This window comes from Chelonia mydas, chromosome 1 (assembly GCF_015237465.2).
Source record: "Chelonia mydas isolate rCheMyd1 chromosome 1, rCheMyd1.pri.v2, whole genome shotgun sequence".
In the NCBI taxonomy this organism is placed as follows: domain Eukaryota; kingdom Metazoa; phylum Chordata; order Testudines; family Cheloniidae; genus Chelonia; species Chelonia mydas.
Genome location: NC_057849.1, coordinates 95422325 through 95446168, shown reverse-complemented (window position 1 = coordinate 95446168; position 23844 = coordinate 95422325). Strand labels below are relative to the sequence as shown.

General features: G+C 42.4%; 1 protein-coding gene across 2 annotated transcripts in view; it reads right to left on the bottom strand.

The window, feature by feature from the left end:
* Positions 1–17973: 17973 nt before the first annotated feature.
* The window catches only part of DNAJC3 (DnaJ heat shock protein family (Hsp40) member C3), a 65224-nt gene continuing 59353 nt past the window's right edge, over positions 17974–23844 (bottom strand). For both annotated transcript variants that reach the window (XM_037895900.2, XM_037895922.2), the window contains exons 11-12: positions 23582–23730; positions 17974–19044 (exon numbers count right to left, since the gene is read on the bottom strand). In XM_037895900.2, the coding sequence (XP_037751828.1) occupies positions 18890–19044; positions 23582–23730 (304 nt within the window). In that variant the 3' untranslated portion in view covers positions 17974–18889. The remainder of the gene's footprint in view (positions 19045–23581; positions 23731–23844) is intronic.

Below are 23844 nucleotides of genomic sequence, written 5' to 3'. Positions count from 1 at the left end.
ACAAACCTATTTAGATTTATAAATGTGTTTTGTTGAGTTGCCAAGAACACACACGTTGTATTGGATTGAAAAGGAAATAAAGCCTTTGTAATCCAAAACTGCCTTCTGAAAGGATTCTGAACAAAAAGTAGACAGTAAGCTAAACTATCTGCCCCAAAATTGTGGAATTAATAATACATATGCTGGATTTCACTATCATTTAACTCTTGTTGCTTTCCTTTGGTCAGTTGTCTTTTACATAGTGTAAACTGAATTAACAAAATCAATTTCAAGAGACATAATTAGATTAATATTGCTGTAACTGAGATCAAACCTTGTCTATTACATGTTTGTAGGTCAGAGGGTGATTTTCACCTTTTTCATTCTTAGCAATTTCTGCACATGTCTATTTCAGCTATTTTACATTAAAGGTATTAAAACCTTAAAATAACTTGTTTGGATATTTTTCACCCTTCTTTCAGAGAATGAGTGCAGTAAATTACTAATAATTTAGTGCTGACTTTTTCAGTTTAATCCATCACCAACAATGGATGTCACACATGTGAAAGCCACTACTAGGCACAAATGGATTGAGTGAAGAACAGTTAGCAATTGAACAACATGTTATGACATCTTTTAATCTCTCTGTGGTGAAGCTGTGTATTGGCTCATTGAACACAGCATGTCAACGTAAGAACAGATGAGAATTGATCTTCTCATAGCATACAAATCCAGCAAGATGAAAGGATCCCTCTCATCTAATTTATTGTTAATTCAGTCTTTATAATCTTGCTCTGTTGAAGTTTTATAGGGGAAAGATAATCAGATGCAATATACTCAACTAAGCGACCTCTCATTCAGATGGGTAGAAGTAACCTCCACTAGTTCTTCCATATTGACAGGTACATATGTAAAATGAGCAAGTTACAGCTAGTAAACTGTAAGTTCTTCTGCCCTGTGCACAAGATCAGAATATTTTTCAATAGTGGTGTCTGTTGAGGCCCTATATGCACCTGGATGCCCTTCTGCATCCTGTAGCCAAGAACATAAAGGGTGAAGCAGCTGCAACTACCCTATGGTTCCTGCTTATTGCCTATGGCTGTGAGATGGAACCTCTGTATCACCTCCATCTCTTCACACAGATTTTCTCTCTCATTAGTTTAGTGTTATAGTTATTAACATAGTTAGATTTCCAGAGGACACTTCTACAAGAGAGGGCATCAGGAAGTCTTGAGAGGAACATAGTAATCTCTATGGCCTGCAGCACCATACCCATATCCTATGTAATCATGGCCATTCTGGGCCCCATGAGGGTACAACTGTCAAAAGAGATCCATGCATTGCTCCTGCCTCTAAACCCAGCTCTCCTTCCTCTCTCAGATCTCAGGAAGGCAATTGGTCCAGTGACTTGGTCACGTGATATATGCTGAACAGGATGATCTGCAAGAGACAGCGGTCCAGCTTAGCTATGGTGATTTCTTCATCTTTATCTGATGAGGCTGTTACTTCACTATCCCAACCCAGGCTGTCAGTTGCTGGATCCTTCCTGGAACTTCTCCAGTGCATGGCAGATACCCTGAAAATTCTAGCAGAAATAGTACACAAGAAGTCAGGTGAACTGCTAGACATCCTGTGGTCAGTCCCTAGTAGATTGGCAATGTAAATAAATGAAGGCTTGTTGGAACTAGCTAGGAGAGCTGTGGGAAACCCCAACTTCACAGGCACCAACTTTAAAGAAGGCAGATAGTTGCTACCAAATCCCCTCCAACAGGGTTGAATTATTTTAGTCATTCCATGTCTGGATCCTTGCAAAACACCTTAGCGGATCAGCTCTAAAAACAATACTCAAAACAGTTATGAACAGTCTATCAAGGACTCTATCTTTTGCAAAAGTAAATGCTTGAGTACTTGTGTTCTCCATGGGCCAGAACTGCATACCAGGACTCCTGAGGGCATTCAGGCATGATGCAGCCTTGATTATACTGATAGCCCCAGCATCGCCCAGAGTATTCTGCTCTGAATAATGTTGACACAGCCCCAAATCATACTTCTGGTGCTGTCCGTCATGCTCATGCAGAGCAAAGGCTAGATCCTGTACCCAGACCCAACGCTGCTGCACCTCACAGCCTAGACGCTGGCTAGCTAATGGCCATGGACAGAACCTACTCCATGGAAGTCCAAAACATTTTGGCTGGTAGCAGAAAGGATTCTGCTAGGAAGACTTATGCAGGGAAATGGAAGAGGTTCTCTGTGTGGGAGCACAAAAGCACCTACTGCATTAGAAACCTCAGTAGATACTTACTAGCTCTAAAGCATTCAGGATTGTCCATCAGCTCCACAAGAGTACATTTAGCAGATAATTCTGCTCATCCTCCTCCTATCAAAGGTCATAATGGTCTTCTCAGAGCCAGCAGCTGCTAGGTTCCTTATTCATGTCTTTCCTCCAGTCAGATTCCACCTATCTGGGCCTCACTGTTGAGTTATCCAGACTTATGAATTGCCCTTTGAGTCCTTAGCAACCTGTTCTTTATACCACCTGTCTGTGAAGACAGCTTTGTTTCTATCACCTCAGCTCAAACAATAGAAGAGATCCACATCCTCATACAACTGATCTAGCTGCCTACTAGCCAGGGGGTAAGTTAAACTTCACACTTTAGATGTTGGCAGGACTCCCTGCTGTTAGCTGGGCAGGACAAAATCATTCATGAGTTCTAGTCAATTTTTGGCTTGGAATGAAGGACCAGCCAATATCCATCCAAACATTATCTAAATGAGTTTCTGACTGCATTAAAACACAATAGCTTGCTTTTGGACCCAGCTGCACTTATTACAGCCATTCCACCACATATAAAGGAGACTCTGCAACTTGTCTATGGGGTATTCCAATTTCAGAGATTTGTAGATCAGCTACATGGCATTCAGTTCACACTTTCACCCAGATTACTCCTTGGTAGAGGGCTCTAGAATTAATGTCACGCTTTTGGCAGAGCTGTTGTACAGTCATTGTTCCAGTAGACTCCAAGCACCCACCTTCTGGCCATGAGTTCACTGCTGGAGTCATCAGAAGTGGAATTGGGGACAATCACAGAGAATGGTTGTTACTTACCTTACGTTAACTGTGGTTCTTCTAGATGTGTTGTACTCCAGGACCTGCCCTTCTTTCCCCCTACTATAGAGTACTTGATGCCCTCAATTCTGTTTTACTGAAGAAACAGAAAGGCAGTTGGTGCTGCTCCATCCTTTATGCCCTCAACTATGTAGAGTAGGTGAGCATCCAGGGCATAGCTATGGCCCCAAATGACACTGCTACTGGAAATTATTCCAGTGTCACATGCACAGGATGCATTTGCAGAAATGAAATAAATGTTGTCAACTTCTCAAAGAACCATGGTTATTGTAGGGTAAGTACAGTCAAGCAGGTTTTTTTCAAAAGAGGACAACGGAATATTCTCCTGTTTGAGGTAGTTCATCAATGTTGGGATTCCAGAATGCTCTTATCCTGTTAGAAGGATCTACTATATGTTAGTACCTCTTCTCCACACACAAATATACACCCTTCGTAAAGCTGAAAAGAGATACATTAATTTTTTGTATGTAATTTAGCCAATGATATTCACCACCAGGCTGGAGAGAAATTATTCACAAAGGTTACATATTCAAACCCAAATATAAAATCTGGTACAGCTGCTACATCACCCCATATTCTGATCTTTAAAGCTCAGTGAATTTTGTTATTACCTGTTTTCAGATTTTGGTTTAATGAGAAACGTGAACTTTTCATAGCCTTCTGTTGCATTCATGACCAAATCTGAAACTTACCACCTTGAAAATAAATTAATACAGTAATACAAATCAGTCACCATAAATATATTTAATTAATGTGAAAATATAGTGCTACAAAAATAGTTCCTAAATTTCTAGACATGAGAACAGAAATTCTTAAAATTTTAGGTTTCTTTTGATTTTATATAAAAAATTCTACAATTTCAGATGTTGAATAAGCAAAGTTAGACTTGAAGGTTTCTCATTCTTAAAGCATAAAATTGCTACTTTGGGCAAACAAATTACCTTCTCCTGTCTTTATTATTGGTTAAAAGTTCATGAAAGTATAGATTGACAGCACGTGATTCATTCAAAAAAGTCTTCGTGACTAGCCTAAAATGAGTACGTGTGAGTAGAAGATCCTCTGTAAAAAGACTTATGGTCCATTGGCAAGAAAACAGACATCTAATTTGAAACAAGGACATATTTCTTGCTGCTTACCAATATTGGTTTTAACATTTGTGATTCCTATTTCTTTAGATGTAAAAAAGTAAATGTACATTTCTATTTATATAAATAAAGATGTTACTCTTTAAAAATAATCTTCTAGATAAAACTACTTTGCAGAGCTGAACAAACAGTTCCTTATCACATTAAGACAGTTAGTTTTAAACATCACCAGCTTGCTTTGCCAGACTGGCTAATTGCCAGTGATGCCTCCTATCAATCACCTCCTTAAATAGAAAACTGTAATCCCTTTCCTCAAAAGGCGTCTGATAATGATGAAAAATGCTGCTCACAGTTTCACTTATGACATACTTGAAAGCAGTCTAGTTACAATTGGTATTTTCCTGCTCTTGACAATATGTGACATGGGCAATTTTGAGCTCTGTCACAAGTTTATAAATTCATTGCAAGGCTGTTTTAATATTGGATTTGCCATAAATCAGTATTACACATTTTAATATTGTCTTAAGCATTAACATGTCAATTTTCCATTTTTAAAAAGAAAGTTGGGAAACTTATTTAAAAATAAAATAGAAAATAAAGTCACTAGCAGTGAGGTTAATATAATGAAACTGTCGATTTTAGGGGTTTACATGGTCAAAATTACTTTTTAATTTTCAAACTGCAGGGCTGAGCAGTTTTTTTAATCAAACGCTATTGTGCTGCAAACACCTGTTATAGAGTTGTCAAGGTTCCTTCCCCACTCTGAACTCTAGGGTACAGATGTGAGGACCTGCATGAAAGACCCCCTAAGCTTATTTTTACCAGCTTAGGTTAAAAGCTGCCACCACCAAAGTGTTACACAAAGAACAAGGGAAATGCCCACTTGGAAACGTCTCCCCTCGCAAAATATCCCCCCAAGCCCTACATCCAGTTTCCTGGGGAAGGCTTGATAAAAATCCTCAGCAATTTGCATAGGTGAACACAGACCCTAACCCTTGGATCTTAAGAACAATTATGGAGCAATCAGGTTCTTAAAAGAAGAATTTTAATTAAACAAAAAGTAAAAGAATCACCTCTGTAAAATCAGGATGGTAAATACCTTACAGGGTAGTCAGATTCAAAACATAGAGAATCCCTCTAGGCAGAACCTTAAGTTACAAAAAGACACAAACAGGAGTATACATCCCATTCAGTACAACTTATTTGATCAGCCATTTAAACAAAACAGAATAACGCATATCCAACTAGATTGCTTACTAACTCTTTACAGGAGTTCTGACCTGCATTCATGCTCTGGTCCCGGCAAAAGCATCACACACACACGGAGGACCCTTTGTCCCCTCTCCCACCCCCACCCCCGCCCCACCCCTCTAGCTTTGACAGTATCTTGTCTCCTCGTTGGTCATTTTGGTCAGGTGCCAGCAAGGTTATCTTAGCTTCTTAATCCTTTACAGGTGAAAGGGTTTTTCCTCTGGCCAGGAGGCATTTAAAGGTATTTACCCTTCCCTTTATACTTATGACATACCCCCCAAATCACAGATACGGTGACACGCTGGCTGTGATTTCTTCCTGGAGCTCTAGGAGAAAACAGAATTAATAAGACACATGCACCTCTGAATATACTACCAAGCGTATAAAGACTAACAATATTTTCCACATCTCAAGGACGATTTTAACCAGTTGATTCTGGGAAACTTTCACGGGAGAGTGCATCAGCCACTTTGTTAGAGGCTCCTGAGATGCGTTGGATGTCAAAATCAAAATCTTGGAGAGCTAAACTCCACCGAATACGTTTTTTGTTATTTCCCGTGGTGGTATGAAGCCACCGTAGCGCAGCATGGTCAGTTTGCAGGTGGAAACGCCGTCCCCAAATGTATGGGCATAGCTTTTCCAGAGCATAGACAATGGCGTAACATTCTTTTTCACTGACTGACCAGTTGCTTTCCCTCTCAGACAGCTTCTTGTTAAGAAACCTACAAGATGGAATTCTTGATCCGGTCTTTCCTACATTAAAACTGCTCCCACACCACGGTTGGATGCATCTGTGGTTACTAGGAACGGTTTGTCAAAGTCTGGGGCCTTTAGTACAGGGTCAGACATGAGTGTCGCTTTAAGCTGGTTAAAGGCCTTCTGACACTCTTCAGTCCACTGCACAGCATTTGGCTGTTTCTTTTTGGTTAAGTCTGTCAGTGGGGTGGCGATTTGGCTGTATTGCGGTACAAATCGCCAGTAATATTCGGCCAAGCCTAAGAAGGATTGGACCTGTTTCTTTGACTTTGGGACAGGCCACTTTTGGATACCATCCACTTTGGCCTTTAGGGGGTTGATAGTTCCTTGACCCACCTGGTGTCCATAGTTCCTTGACCTACCTGGTGTCCAAGGTAAGTCACTCTGTTTAGGCCTATTTGACACTTCTTAGCCTTGACAGTTAGTCCTGCCTCCCTTATGCGCTCAAAGACTTTTTGTAGATGTTCTAGGTGTTCTGCCCAGGAATCCGAAAATATGGCCACATCGTCAAGATAGGTGACTGCATATTCTCCCAATCCCGCTAGGAGACCATCTACAAGTCTTTGGAAGGTGGCTGGTGCATTCCGCAGCCCGAAAGGGAGCACATTAAATTCATACAGCCTGACATGGGTGGTGAAGGCTGACCTTTCCTTGACGGATTCATCTAGCGGTACCTGCCAGTACCCCTTGGTTAAGTCCAAGGTAGAGATGAACTGGGCCCGACCCAGTTTCTCCAATAATTCATCTGTGCGTGGCATTGGATAGTTGTCTGGGCGAGTCACAGCATTTAGCTTACAGTAGTCCACGCAAAAACCTATCTCCCCATCTGGTTTGGGAACTAGAACCACTGGAGATGCCCATGCACTGCCAGAGGGGCAGATTACCCCCATCTGTAGCATATCCTGGATCTCCTGTTCTATAGCAGCTTTAGTTTGAGGAGATACCTGGTAAGGTTGGGCTTTAATTGGGTGAGCATTACCTGTGTCAATGGAGTGGTATGCCCATTCAGTCAGTCCTGGGGTGGCTGAGAACGTCGGCGTGTAGCTAGTGCACAGCTCCTTGATCTGCTATCACTGCATATGCCCAAGGGTCATGGAGAGGTTCACCTCTTCCACGCCACCATCACTTTTCCCTTCATAGTAGACACCTTCAGGCCACTCAATGTCATCTCCTCCATGGGCTGTAAACTGACAAACCTTTAATTCTCTGGAATAAAAGGGCTTTAGAGAATTAATATGGTACACCTTAGGCTTTTGGTTGGAGGTGGGGAATGCTATGAGATAATTAACAGCTCACAGGCGCTCTTCGAACCTGAATGGCCCTTATCACGATGCTTCCATTTTATGGGCCTGGAGCACCTTTAAGACTATGACCTGGTCCCCTACTTTGAAGGAACGCTCTCTGGCATGTTTATCATACCAGGCTTTTTGCTCTTTTTGAGCATCCTGTAGGTTTTCTTTAGCAAGGACTAAAGAGGTTCGGAGGGTGTTTTGTAGGCTGGTTACAAAGTCCAGAATGTTAGTTCCTGGAGAAGGTGTAAACCCCTCCCATTGCTGCTTCACCAACTGTAATGGCCCCTTAACCTCGCGGCCATATACAAGTTCAAATGGTGAAAACCCTAAACTGGGATGTGGTACAGCTCTGTAGGCAAAGAGCGACTGCTGCAACACTAGGTCCCAATCATTGGAGTGCTCATTTACGAATGTACGTATCATGGCCCCCAAAGTTCATCAAATTTCTCCACCAGGCCATTGGTTTGATTATGGTAAGGGGTGGCAACCAAGTGATTCACCCCATGAGCTTCCCAAAGGCTTTCCGTAGTTCCTGCCAGGAAATTAGTTCCTGCATCTGTGAGGATGTCGGAGGGCCAACCTACCCTGGCAAAAATGTCTGTTAAAAGTGTCTGGCACACACTTTTAGCCCTGGTGTTGCTTAGAGCTGCTTCCGGCCATCGGGTGGCAGAATCCATGAAAGTCAGAATATACTGCTTTCCTCTGGGTGTCTTTTTCGGAAAAGGACCCAGAATATCCACAGCTACCCAGAATATCCACAGCTGAAATGGAACCTCAATGATGGGGAGTGGTTGGAGAGGGGCTTTGACCGGGTCTTGGGGTTTTCCCACTCTTTGGCATACCTCACAAGACCGAACATAGGTAGAAACATCCTTGCCCATTCCCTCCCAGTGGAATGACCTCCCCAACCGGTCTTTGGTCCTGTTCACCCCAGCATGGCCACTAGGATGATCGTGGGCTAAGCTCAAGAGCTTGACCCGGTACTTAGTTGGAACTACCAACTGTCTCTGAGGATGCCAGTCTTCCTGGTGTCCACCAGAGAGTTTCCTTGTATAAAAGTCCTCTTTCTACAACAAACCTGAATCGATTAGAAAAGCTGAGATGTAGTGGGTTGCTCCGTGCCGCCGTCCAAGCTCTTTGGAGGCTTTCATCTGTTTCCTGTTCGGTCTGGAACTGTTCCCTTGATGCTGGAGACATCAGTTCCTCATTGGATTGTGGACCTAGGCTTGATCCCTCTGGAAGCGACGTAGGGGATGGGACTGTTTCTGCTGACTGTGAACCGCTCTCCGCTGGTGCATTATGTTGGGGTTCAGGCTCTGGCTGAGCCTCTTGTGTAGGGTTATCAGCTGCTGCTGGTGCAGGTTCGGTGGGGCCCTCTGGTGTTGTGGTTGCAAGTACTGGATTCCGTGCTGGCAATGGGTCTGGTGCTGGTTGTTCCGCCGGTTCCGGTTCTGGGACTGGCTCTGTCTGGGTCTCTGGGACTGGATCCACTACTGATGTTGCAGACTTTGTCATGGGGTTCGGTTCCATCACCTCTGACCGGGTCCTGGTAGAAGTTTCCGGAACAGAGCAAGGCGTGACTGCTTGCTTAGCCTGGCTGCGGGTGACCATTCCCACCCTGTTGGCTAGCTTCACATGATTGGCCAAGTCTTCCCCCAACAGCATGGGGTTGAGATAATCATCAGACTGCAAAAGTCCATGTTCCTGACCAGCCCTTGTACTGGACAGGCAATTTGGCTGTAGGCAAATTGAAAGAGTTGGACTTGAAGGGTTGAATTGTCACTTGGATCTCTGGGTCGATTAAATTTGGGTCCACTAAGGAAGCTTGGATAGCTGACACTTGCACTCCAGTGTCCCTCCACGCAGTGACCTTCTTCCCGCCCACACTCACAGTTTCCCTCCGCTCTGAGGGTATCTGGTAGGTATCTGGGCCTGAGGACCTCTGGTGTGATTCCGGTGCAATGAACTGTAATCTGTTTGGGTTCTTGGGGCAGTTGGCCTTTACATGCCCCGGTTCGTTACATTTAAAACATCATCCAGCTGACGGGTCACTGGGGCGAGGTGGGTTGCTGGAGAATGGTGTGGCGGGACGATAAGGTGGCTGGAGGGTTCCTTGGGGGGGTAGTTGGGGCCTTGGGCTGCCCCGGTAGTAGGGTGTGGTCTCTGAGGTTGTCCCTTCTGGTATCCGCTCCAACTGCGACCAGTTTTTTTCTTTTCTGCCACCTCCACCCATTTGGCTCTAATCTCCCTCGCCTCGATTACAGTTCTGGGCTTCCCCATATAGGATGTATCGTTCTCTTTCCTCAGGAACACCCTCTAAGAACTGCTCCATTTGCATTAGGAAGGGCAAATCTTCTGGAGATTTAACACTTGCTCCTGATATCCAGGCATCCCAATGTTTCACAATGTGGTAGGCATGTCGGGTAAATGACACGTCTGGTTTCCACCTTAGGGCTCTGAACCGCCGACGGGAATGTTTGGATGTTAGCCCCATTCTGACTGTCGCTGGGGTTTTAAACAGTTCATACTTGATCATGTGTTCCTTAGGCATTTTAGCTGCCACTTCGGCTAAGGGTCCACTGAGCTGCGGCCTCAGCTCTACCATGTATTGGTCTGTAGAGATGCTGTACTCAAGGCAGGCCCTTTCGAAGTTTTCTAAGAAGGCCTCCGAATCATCGCCTGCCTTGTAGGTGGGGAACTTCCTGCGATGTGAAGCGGTACCTGGAGAAGGATTGCTATTCTGCTGAGCCTTTGCCTTCTCTATCTCCAGGGCATGCTTCCTCTCTTTTTCCTTTTCCTCCTCAGCATACTTCCTCTCTTTTTCCTTCTCCTCCAGTTCTTTTTCCCTTGCCTCCATAGCTCTCCTGTGGGCAGCCTCGGGTTTTTTCTGCCTCTTTCGCTGCCTCCAGTTCTCTCCTGTGGGCAGCCTCTTTGATTTTTCTGCCTTGGGCTCTGTCACATTTGCCTCTCTGTTTTTAACTAACTTTACACCCGAGAGTTAGAACTAAAATGAACAAACAAAAAACTTGGCTTGTCAAAAAAATATGTTGTGCTGTAACCGGATACCTATGTTCTCGGATAGTATTCTCAGCTTACAGAAAAATCCTTTTAAAAAAAAACAAAAACCTAACACCTTTGTCTCCAGGCAAAGAGACATAAAAATTCTCTAGGTGCTCTTAGCTAAAAAAAAACAACAACAACAACCAAAAAAACCCTATTCAGGTCTGTGAAGACTTGTGAATTTCCCTGCAGGAGGTTAACTACCCTGCCTTTAGGTAGAGAAACGCCAGCTCACAAAAGCAAGCTCCCTTTTGTTATGCTTGTTGCTTTGTCCCCTTTTACAAAACCCTTTAAAATCTTTTAAAATCCTTCTGTGCTTCTGGTTCCAAAAAAACATTGTCAAAATGATTTCAAATTAATCCCACTGCTCTGCCACCATGTCAAGGTTCCTTCCCCACTCTGAACTCTAGGGTACAGATGTGGGGACCTGCATCAAAGACCTCCTAAGCTTATTCTTACCAGCTTAGGTTAAAAGCTGCCACCACCAAAGTGTTACACAAAGAGACTTTTAAACGTCTCCCCCCAAAATATATCCCCCCAAGCCCTACACCTCCTTTCCTGGGGAAGGCTTGATAAAAATCCTCAGCAATTTGCATAGGTGAACACAGACCCAAACCCTTGGATCTTAAGAACAATGAAAAAGCAATCAGGTTCTTAAAAGAAGAATTTTAATTAGTAACAAAATCACCTTTGTAAAATCAAGATGGTAAATACTAGGGTAGTCAGATTCAAAACATAGAGAATCCCTCTAGGCAAAACCTTCAGTTACAAAAAGACACAAAAACAGGAATATACATTCCGTTCAGCACAGCTTATTTTATCAGCCATTTAAACAAAACAGAATCTAACGCATATCTAACTAGATTGCTTATTAACTCTTTACAGGAGTTCTGACTTGCATTCGTGCTCTGGTCCTGGCAAAAGCATCACACACACACACACACAGAGGACCCTTTGTCCCCCCGCCCCAGATTTGAAAGTATCTTGTCTCCTCATTGGTCATTTTGGTCAGGTGCCAGCAAGGTTATCTTAGCTTCTTAACCCTTTACAGGTGAAAGAGTTTTTCTCTGGCCAGGAGGGATTTAAAGGTGTTTACCCTTCCATTTATATTTATGACAAGAGTTTTTATTCATCTTGTGTGTGTGGTTTATGCCATTAACATTCTATACCTGTTGTATCCCTTCATGCTGCAGACAGTTTCCACAGCATGTCAACACAGAATAATCTTTTTCAAGTTTCCAGTCAGAGTGCCCCAGATAGCATGAATGAACGCACACTGACCCATTTGTCTGAAAGGGATGTTAAACTTTGTCCCTTCAAGTTATATTTAGTGCTCCTCCTCATTTAATGATATACATGCAGATAAAAAAAATTCTCTTTTGCTTCTGTTGCAAAAGATACCAAATTAGAAAAATGGATTCTTCTTTGAATTGTGTCCCTCTGGGTGCTCTTCTGTAGGTACACTTGCATCCCTGTGCTGCTGATCCAAGCACTTTGGTAGCACTATCCCTTAGGCCTGCACATGTGCTGTCTCTCCTTGTGCCCTGCCACCAGGCTAACCAGCACTGGGGCTAACCCCTCCTCAGTTCCTTTTCAACTGCCCCTGGCTGTTGACAGAGCCATTAGCCGTCTGTTTGCAATCATTAGCTTATTTAGCATTTTTAGTATTTAGTCTCCTCAGTCTTATTTTCTCTTTGGAAAACAAAACAAAAACCCTTGATTTCTCTCCCCCACTTATTTTTCATCAGGGGCCCCTTCCCCCAAACAGGGTATGCCCAGCTCACCGGGCTTTAAGAAGTGCCTCTCTTGCAATTAGAAAAGGAGTACTTGTGGCACCTTAGAGACTAACAAATTTATTTGAGCATAAGCTTTTGTGAGCTACAGCTCACTTCATTGCGGCAGACAAAACACTGTTGCTGCATATGCTGTCCTGGGGAAGGCCTTGTTCCCCAGGAGTGTGGTCCCTGCGAACAACTCAGACCCAGGTCTTGAAAAGACAGGGAGTTGAAACAGAAGATCATCTTCATGGAGACAGCCCTCCAAACTTCCCTGGATCCGTGCCAGAAGTCACCCGGAAGGTGTGAGTCTTCCCTAAAGCCCTCAACATCCAGGGACTGTGGGTTGAAGAAAGCCACAGACCCCTCTCGTAAGTGATCAGAAAAAGTGGTGAGGCTCCAGAATGAGCCCCGAGCTAGCCGCAGAAGATCTCCGGCACGCTGGGTATCATTGGTACCGAGACAGTCCAAACCCAGTACCCATGGCTCACAAAGAGCAGCAGATACCATTGACACACCTAAGGCCCTGATGGGCACAGGCACTGAGCCAACAGTACTGACTGACAAAGATAGGAGTAGCGAGCACTCCAGTAAGACACTGCTGGTACTCACTGTACATTTGGCACCATCACTGCCCCCACCCAGCACTGGGGTGTCCGGTATGGACAAGGTACCTGACTCCCTCCATACCGGGGCGGTCTGCACTGCTGGAATTCCAGCACTCAAGAGAACTCAGGGTATCTAATATACCAGAGTCTCCTCTTCTCAGCACTAGAGCTTGGATACTGAGTCTTTTCCAAGTACAGCAATCTTCTCCGGTGCCCTGCCATGCACCTCCAACTTTCTAGTGGTGAATCAGACAGCGAGCCAGAAGAGGTTAGTTCTCACTACTCCTCCCAAGCTCCCTATGATAGCCACTATCAAGAGGCTCCTCAGGTTTACCCTCAGCCTGCCCCACCACTGCCATGGTATGGCCAGCCATGGGTGCCACCACCTTTTCCAGTGGCCATACTGGGATCCCTGGCAGCATATCACCCTCACAGTATGCGGGCTTCGAGCCTCACCCATGAGACCCCGAGATGTTCTCTCTTGGCTATGGCATCCAGAACCTCAGAATCTCCAGAGGAGATGGTGGAGGAACAGGGCAGATTTGAGGAAGAGGTTACTCCAAAGACCAACATATCTTCCTGCTCCTCATATGAGGCAGTCATGCTCCTGCCACCATCCTTAACTGATGACTTTCAGCTCTTCCAGGACTTGGGTTGCAGATACCTCTGGAGGAAGTCAAGGACACTCACCACAAACTCCTTAACATCCTACAGTCTTCGCCATTCTCCAGAATAGCCATCCCTATCAATGAGGCTCTACTGGACCCCACAAAAACTATATGGCAAACCCTAGCATCAGTGATGCCTACTTGTAAATGGGCTGATAAAAAAATATTATGTCCCGGCTAGGGAGATCAATTCCCCCCCCCCCCCCCCCCATTCTTCCCCAAACTCAATTGCTGTGGATGAGATGAAACTCCCAGAGCCATCAGCACAAAATGAGATCCAATCCCTATCACAGGCATTGGAAACACTTGAACCTCTTCAGGAGGAAAGTTTACTCAGCCACATTGCAGTTTTGAATCACAAATTATCAAGACTTAATGGCAAAGTATGACTATGTTAACTATTCAAAACTCCACAGCTTTATTTGATCAGCTCCCAGGGTCACAGCATGACCAATTATGAGCTATGGTCCAGGAAGGGCAGTTGATAGCCAAAACAATGCTCCAGTAAGCCCCTGGTGCAGCCTATACAGTGGCCTAGTCCATCTTCACAGTAGTCATTATGCAGTCTGCATCCTGGTTACACCTTTTTGGCTTCCTTAAAGAGGTGCAGGTGACTGTTGAAGACCTTCCCTTTGAAGGCACCAAGCTGTTTGCAGAGAAGACTGATGCATCCCTCCAACCCTTAAAGATTCCAGGGCCACACTCTGCTCATTAGGTATCTACATACCTAAACAAAAGAGAAAAGTTAGTCTGCAGCCCCAACATAAATCCCATGCTTCTCAGTACCAGACAACGTTTTTATGAACCTCACAGAAAGAAATCTAGGTTCTCCAGATGCAAACTGTCAGGTCCAGCACCTTCCATGTCACAACAATGTGCCTCCAAACGTCAATTTTGATGTGTTGGTCAAGGTATCAGCTCACTCCCTTCAACCCCTACAACTGACCAACCTATCCTACCCATTTGGCTACCATCTTACCATGTTCCGCAGTACCTGGGAACACATAACATTGGACCAATGGGTCCTGCAAATAATTCACAATGGGTATTCCATCCACTTACCTTCCCCCACTCCACAACATCCTTCCCTGTCCCTCTTCAGGGACACTTCTTAGGAGAGTTTACTGTGACAAGAAATAGCTCATGTCCTCCAGTTAATAGTCACAGAACCAGTAGCTCAACATCTACAAGGCAAAAGTTTTTACCCTTGCTGTTTCCTAATACCCAAGAGGAAGGGAGATTGGAGACCCATACTAGACCTCAGAACACTCAATAAGTTTGTCAAAGCTCAAAAATTCAAGATGATCACTCTAACAATGATTATTTCAGAATTGGAACAGGGAGTCTGGGTTTCAACCCCAATCTTCAGGGCACTTATTTCCATATTTCAATTGTACCGTCCCGCAGACGGTTCCTCAGATTTAGCCTAGGACAAGACCACTACCAGTACAGAGTACTCCCCTTCGGACTATCGTCGGCTCAAGGGTATTCGCCAAGATTCTCTCAGTAGTGGCCGCTCACCTACACTCCCAGAAGATCATGATCTACCCCTACCTGGATTATTGCCCCCTCAGAGCCTGCTCCTTCATTGAGGCTCACAGGATTACTAAAACCACAATAGACTTGGGCCTACAGATCAACCCACTCCACGATTTCAATCTCCTCATCCGTCATCTTCCTCAAGAATGTCCACATCTCAGAAATAGGTAGAGCGGCGACATGGGCATCAGTCCATACCTTCACAGAACATTATGTGACTATTGGGAACTCCGCCTCTGATGCGATCTTCAGCTCCATAGTATTGTCATCTGTAACTGACCCAGCCCTCCAGTGGGGATACTGCTTGGGAGTCACCTACAGTGGAGAACCCATAGGGATACTACTCGGAGAGAAAGTTACTCACTTTGTGCAGTAACGATGGTTCTTCGAGATGTGTGTTCCGATGGTTGCTTCACAATCCATCCTCCTCCTCCCTACTTCAGAGTCCTTGTCAATGACTCGACAGTAGAGAAGGAATTGAGGGGTGTTAGCTTCATGGCAGGGCACGAGGAGAGATAGCGCATGTATGGGCCTAACAAATACTGACACCAAAGTTCTCTGATCAGCAGCACAGGGATGCAAACACACCTACAGTGGAGCACCCAGAAAGAGAGACATGTCAAAGAACCATCATTACTGCATAAGGTAACTTTCTCTTTCCTCAGCCACAGCCTGTGGAAAGGGGAGAGAGATTAAATGAATGTTTTGGGTTTTTTGAAAGAAAATATGCAGTGCTCTGTAATCCAGCTATAGTTGTATGCTGCATGTGCTCTACTGCACAGAGGCAATGCTGTTTGTTGGGCTTACTGAAATTAGCTTGTGTAGACAACTATTTTAAATGTTGCCTTGAAATAAAAGTAACTTAGACCTCTACCCACTACATAAGGCAAACAACTATTTTTACACACAGTAATAGACCTATGTGCCAAACTATCTTAGAACAGCATAAAAAAGCATTGAGTTGTTTACCTTTTGCAGGAAAGCCAGATGGATTAGATTAGATCTGAAAGAGGTAAGTCAACGTTCTGGACAAGAAATAATTTAGCTCAGATACAGACTGACATTTCACTTTGTTGGGGGGTGGGGGGGTTTGTGGGTGGCAAGGTGTTACAAAATATTATTGACAAGATAAACTTACTGTACAAAGTAGGGACCAATGTTTTCAGTTTAATCATGAACTTAAGGGGAAGAAAATAACATTGTCCTGCTATATCGAAAAAAGGACAGGAGACATTTGATATGGGTTTAATCAGGCAGCAACTTTATTATAGATGGCTGGGACTATCTGGCAAAAAAAAGTGTACAGCGCAGGTAACTCCATGTTCATTCAATATACACCCCGAGGACTTACACCAGCTTCCCTTTTTTTCCATTCAGGTCCCCCAGCCAACCTAGTGCTGGGACCTTACCATCCCCCTCCCCCACAAACAAAGGTTAAGGTGGGCTATAAGAAAGGGCGGTTGGCTCACTGCCATACCAATCATAAGAGCTCCCAACTCCCCCAAAGTTCGGCTCCTTTAATAAACACCTTTTTAAGTCCTTTACCAAGCCATTTATCCAGCCACTGTATCCCTTTCTGATGAAGCACCTGCACTGGACATCTGCCCCACACTTACATAACGAGTTGTTACATCATAGTTTAACTCCCCTCCCTACTCACCATAACAAGCCCCACCCGCAAAGCTGCTGTGGGGAAGGCAAAAAAAACCCCAACTCCACCTTGGCCAATTTGGTGGTGAGGGGAAAAGTCCTCCCTAGCCCCCCTCAAGAGGAGCAGCTAGCGCAATGCCCACAGCAGGTCCTGACCACACCTGGTGTTTTGCCACCTCAAAGAGAGGGAGTGTGGGTGCTGATCTTCCTGGTCCAGGGAAAAAGGGGCTTCTCCTGCCTGGCTTGCCCCTTTTCAACTCCCCAACTCTTCCACTCCCTGGGGATGAATTAGCATTGCCACACTGACCCACTCCCCCTTTTGCAGCAGCTTCTGAGCCTCTCCCACTCTCCACCCATAAAGTGCTATCCCTCCCTGCAAGCCAGACAACACTCCCACACACACACTTAAAGGTGTGATGTGGTCATTCACTTTAAATACTTGTCAAAGTGCATTTCAGTGTACCACGTGACTGCAGAATTACATTCAAACACTGAAGTATGTGGTATAATTTAGGAAAACAGGTCATATGCTTGGATAATACCTGCCTCTGTAGTGTGGTACAATTACTCTTTCAAGTACCATGCTTAATTTCTCAAAGATACTTTTGTTTTACTAACGAGGTCAATTCCTCACCATGCTTTCAGCGAAACATGAGTTGGAGGGATGGATTGAGAGAAGGTTCATATTTAACTAGGTTGTTTTCCTGCTGAAAGATAGTAATGGTATTTTCTTGTTTTAAAATTCAGCCATTCTAAGAGTGGCTTCTATTGAAACCAGTTATTAACCATTCATTATTTTTCTACCTTCACAATTAGATTGTGCAGAATACTCAGTTGTGTACTTGATTGTTCTAGTCTGCAGTTGTCACACGAGCACCAATCATCAAACAAAGTCACAATTGTATCTCATTTGTGCTTAAACAACTCTGTCCACATATTTTGGCCAAACAAGCAAGGGACTGATAGCCTGGCTGCTTCACAAGGACCTGTAGAGCAATTGCATGGCAAGATGCACATTATTTTGTCTGCCAGTCACCCAAAGAGAAGTGAGGTTTTAATAAGGTGCAACCCTAGCTTCAGACTCTTTTCCTTTACAGATGCCAGGCTTTATTACATTTTGGATCTATAACTTACTACACAGTCACTTTAAACTTATACGGATCCTGAATTTGTCACTAGCAGAAGTTACCTTTTGCACATTTCTCCTTATTTTAAAGTATTTATTAAAATCAGATGTAAATTGCTGCATATTTGGGGAAGTGTCACATTAAATTGCCCTGCTCAAATCTCAAGCAGGTTTTGTGTAAGAAGTACAAAATACAAAACTAATCAAGAAACTCTGGCTATTTAAATATCATTCAGAAGCAAAATGGTCAAAATGAGGGAATTTTTTACTTTTACGTTTGACGGATGCCATTATAATAGAGACTAATCATTCCAACTGATTTCAGATTACCGAACAAATATAAGTAGGTAGACATTTTCAAACAAACTGTCAGTATTTTAAAGAGATTATTTAAATCCAATCTGTTGTGGCCTCTTCACTCTCTATGTATGGCATCAGTGTGACAAAAATAACACAATGCAGTAGTTGGTCAAGTTATTAGTCTTTCTTTTTAAGAATACTGAAAGATGGATCATTACCCTGTATACAGTAACTCATATTTTCATTTGTGAATATAAAGATTGGCATACATAGTAACCTCTTACACCTCTATTAGATTCGGATTCCAAAAAGCATTTAAGCACATTCTTAACTTTAAGCATATGCTTAAGTTTTATTGACTTTGATAGGATTTAAGCATGTGTTTATATGTTTTCCAGGTCTTAATGTTTCTTCCTCGGTGGTAGTCAGGATTTCTGTATGCACTACTAAAAATATATTAGTGCTAACAAAATCCTGGCCCACCCACTCACCATTAAATTCACACTGCAGCAAAATTTATTTTTTTTGTAATATTAAAGAGCTAGCTTTCCTTCTAATAAAGTAACTCTTTAGTTAAGGGCAACATGTGAAATTTAAATTGTTGAATCCTACACAGAGTTTTTAAAGAAGTGTTAAGTAAATCAGTGGCAGCCATAGAAAAATAGTCTTGGTTCTAATTAAAGTGGAATTTAAATTTAAATGGTCCTCCAGAGCTGAAAGGGTTGAATCCTTGCCATGTGTTCCAGGTTCTGTGAAAAGGGTATCCTCCTCCCTGTTGGCTCTCTGCATCCAGTGGATCTTCTCCTGCATCAAACTTCCTTCTCATTTCTAAGGAAATAGACATACATGGTAAAAAGACTACACATCTTATTACAGAAACAGTCTACCACTCAAGAGAATTTTGGTACCTCCAGCAGGACAAGAGGAAGAGATAAGTAGTAGTTTTAAAGTGTCCCTAACTCCAGACAGATGCAATAATTAATTTGGTTTGTTTACGGACATGTCTATGGATCCCATTACCACAGAAACTGCCAGTTTAATTTGCCAGTATGCTTTTACTGATAAATTATAATAGATAAACATAAGTCAAACAGCTGATGTTTTCAAAGCACTCTAGGGGATTTTAGACATACTAATGAAAGGTACCTAAACTAGGGCTGTCAATCGCAGTTAACTCAAGTGATTAACACAAAACCAATTAAAATAGTCATGATTAATTGCAGTTTAAATTGCATTGTTAAACAATAATAGAATACCAATTTAAATTTATTTTTGGATGTTTTTCCTACATTTTCAAATATATTGATTTCAATTACAACAATACAAAGTGTACAGTGCTCACTTTATATTTTTTATTACAAATATTTGCACTGTAAACAAAAAAAGACAGTATTTTTCAATTCACCTCACTTTATCATGAAAGTGCAATTTACACACATAGAATTTTTTTACATAACTGCAAACAAAACCATGTAAAACTTCAGAGCCTACAAGTCCATTCAGTCCTACTTCTTGTTCAGCCAATCGCTAAGAAAAACAAGTTTGTTTACATTTACGGGAGATAATGCTGCCCACGTCTTATTTACAACATCACCTGAAAGTGAGAAAAGGCGTTGGCATGGCACTGATGTAGCCAGCGTTGGAAAGTATTTACATGTCAAATACACTAAACATTAATATGCCCTTTCATGCTTTGACTACCATTCCAGAGGACATGCTGATGCTTGTTAAAAAAATGTGCGTCTGAACTCCTTGGGGAGAGAATTGTATGTCTCCTGTTCCATGGTTTTACCTGCATTCTGCCAGATATTTTGTGTTATGGCAGTCTCGGATGAAGACTCAGCATATGTTGTTCGATTTAAGAACACTTTCACTGCAGATCTGACAAAACGCAAAGAACGCACCAATATGAGATTTCTAAAGATAGCTATAGCACTCGACCCAAGGTTTAAGAATCTGAAGTGCCTTCCAAAATCTGAGAGGGATGAAGTGTAGAACATGCTGTCAGAAGTCTTAAAAGAGCAACACTCTGATGTGGAAACTACAGAACCCAAACCACCAAAAAAGAAAATCAACCTTCTCTTGGTGGTATATGACTTCGATGATGAAAATGAAGGTGCGTTAGTTTGCACTGCTTTTGGATCACTATCAAGCAGAATCCACCTGTTCTCTCTTTCAGATGACACTGTAAATAAGACGTGGGCAGCATTATCTTCTATAAATGTAAACAAACTTGTTTGTCTTAGTGATTGGCTGAACAAGAAGTAGGACTGAGTGCACTTGTAGGCTCTAAAGTTTTACATGGTTTTGTTTGAGTGAAGTTATGTAAAAAAAAATTCTACATTTGTAAGTTGCACTTTCACAATAAAGTGAGGTGAATTGAAAAATACGGTTTCTTTTGTTTGTTTTTTACAGTGCAAATATTTGCAATCAAAAATATAAAGTGAGCACTGTACCCTTTGTATTCTGTGTTGTAACTGAAATCTATATATATGAAAAAAGAAAAACATCCAAAAATATTTACAATAAATTTAAATTGGTATTCTATTATTGTTTAACAGTACGATTAAAACTGAAATTAATAATTATTTTTAATCTCGCGATTAATTGCGATTTTTTTAAATCGTTTGACAGCCCTAATTTAAACCCATTATGCTGCTTCTGAAAATCTTAACCAAGTAGTTTAGTATAAAAGGGCTTTAAAGCCTGTAATACGGCTTGCAAAAGCAATATGCCAACTCCCCTCCCCCCCCGACATAAAAAATGAAAAAAATATTCTCTTAAATTTCACATAAGATCTTCCCAATTAGTCAACCCTTGACACATCACCCAACTGATCATTAGCTAGAAAATTTATCTACTTGCTGCGAGCTCTGCACAGAGTCTTGAGTAGGCAGGCAGGTTTGCGGTTCTAGACAGCCTTTTGAAAGCCTCTTCACAATAATTTGTGTTAGTTTCCTCATAAGGTTTGTAGTCACTGAATTAGTTCTAGGGTTTATGAACACCCTCCAGGCCTTGTTTTGAAAGTGCAAGTCTCCTGCCCTCCCAGAGCAGCACAAAACAAGCTGGGGAGGAAAGTGTACTAGACAAAATTTGGAACCTCTGCAAAGTAGTGTTCCAATTGGCTGGTTAGGTCTTCTTGATGAGGTCACACCTGTGATTTGTACTCTGTAACTGAGATGTACTTGTTTAATCAATACCTCAGACACCCAGCATGTAAATAAAATAGGTTTTTAATTGTCATTCCGTTTCTCAGCCCCCATCATATGAAAGGTATTAAGTGGGGGGTGCGGGGAGAGACAACCTAAAAGCTATACTCTCTTCTCCCCCATGTCATTCCGCTCACTAGCACCACTGCAAGCTGTTCTACCTTCAAAACTGAGTTTGTTTTGATGATAAATTGGGGCTGATTAATGTTCCTGATGTAGCTTTTCCAAATAAACATGGTATTGACAGCAGCTCAGCTACAGGGAAGAGCTGCTAAACACAGTGGCCAGCATCAGCTATTAGTGAAAAACTGCCTCCTATTTTTGCCTGCTCTATTCTCTCCCTCTCCCCCCCACCACTTCCATCCTAACCTGAAGAGCAGTTCCTTTAGATGGTGGGGAGGAGATCTCACATCACTTCCACAGAGTGACCATATCACAGTCCCAACCACTTTTCATGGGTAGCTGGACTAGGTGGTGGATTGTTTTGCTTTTCAGAAGACAGGAACACAAGAAGCTTCTGATTTAGCCTCTGCCCTATTCCATCTGAGGAGATGGGCTAACTGAAGGGAGAGGTGAGCAGAGCACAACTGGAAATACAAGTCTAGGGATAGGGGGAGAAAGGGGAAGAGAGACCTATACTTAATAGGGACACTTTCAAAATTAAATGTTAGAATCCTCAGAGTATTTTCCAAGGAATTTTTGGTTTTGGACATAAACTTGATGGGAGTAAATTGTGCCTTAATATTTTCTCCACTATCATGCGGGAAGATGAGTCCCAGAAAGAGAATTCTGAAAAATAACTTGTATTCAGTTTTTAAATGCAAGTCATTAAAATAGCATTAAGGTGTTCTGTGGTGTGTTTTCAGTCCATTAATATATTCCACGGACAGCTGAAGTTATTCTGCTTGTGACCTTATGCCTTACAATACACGTGTGGCATGTATAACAGAAAATAAAACACCAACCCAGGAATGTCTTAACACTCAATTTAAAGATAAGTGAGTAAGAACCATTTTGAAGTTTTAATGTTATTCCTGGCCAAAAGGACGGGTTAAAAGTTAAGATCAACCTGTTATTCTGTGCCATGTTCCACTAACAGAGGCAGAATTTTAGTTTCCCGTTATAAACACATTGCAAGTCTGAACAGGTCTTTCCTACCCTGTGCTACTAACCATATGTTCCACTGATTTGTGGTGGAATTACAGGGCCTCGCCTCTATGCCACTTCTCAGATGAAAAATATCAGGACAGCTACTACACTATTAGAAGACTTTCCTTGGGGCATTGTCTTATGTTTTTCATTAAAACCTTTTAAGAACTTCTCACAGTGACTAGGGTCCTTTCAAATTGAGACAGAGGTTGTAAACTCTCTAGGACTAATCCAACAGCTTCATTACAGTCCTCATGCCATTCAGTGGTTTCAGCATGCCTACTCCTCCTTCCCCCAGACCTGACAGCTCATTTGTAGCTCACCCTCTTTATTTCCTTATCTTGGCCAATGCAGACATTGTAATTTACAGACAGAAAATCTGTGATGTAGATTTAGCAATTCAGTGGATTTTATATTGTGCAGGTGATTTATAGGTAAATAACAACCTCCTTGCCAAACTAGACAAAACTACCAGTCTTTGCTGAAGGCAAAACAGAAGTTCAGAGTTTCTAAGCCAAACTATCATTAAAATGGAACAAGACCACACGAATTTTATCCAACTTCCCTCAGCTTTCTAGAAAAAAAAAAATCTATCTTAATTTAGGATACCTTTGAAATTCAGTTGTTTGGTTTTATTTTTTGAGAACTTGGATTTTGGTTAGAGGAGAGAGGGAAATACAAGGTGATCATATGTAGCTTACAATGGCTAGCTTCCCTATTTCCATTTACTATGCAGGTGTGTGTTTAAAGTCTGTTTTGGGTTCTTATCAAATTCATTAAAAAATAGTATGATATTCTTGTATTGCCATTTCATGGCAGATAATATGATAAAAATAGAATCATAAAATATTAGGGCTGGAGGAGACCTCAGGAGGTCATCTAGTCCAACCCCCTGCTCAAAGCAGGACTAACACCAACTAAATCATAATAAGTCATAATGGACATCACAGTTGTGTTTGTTCCATCCATTATTCTGAAAAGAACCACTGTGTAAATTTAATCAATACCTGGGTCAGTAAGTACTTCTTTAGCAGCTGCTATATCAATAAACTTTTTCTCTGCCTTCTTCTTCTCCTCTTCATTCTGGAAGTTATCAGGGTGCCACTGAGATGCTAGCTTTCTGTATGCTTTTATGATTTCTTGTTTTCTCGCATTTCTGGGGAGGGAGGAAATTAAATTACTTATAAAGTTTCCAACTGTTCATGTGCCACATTAATGAGTCTGCAATATAATTATAAATATGGTGATACAACAGACTAACAGGCACCAA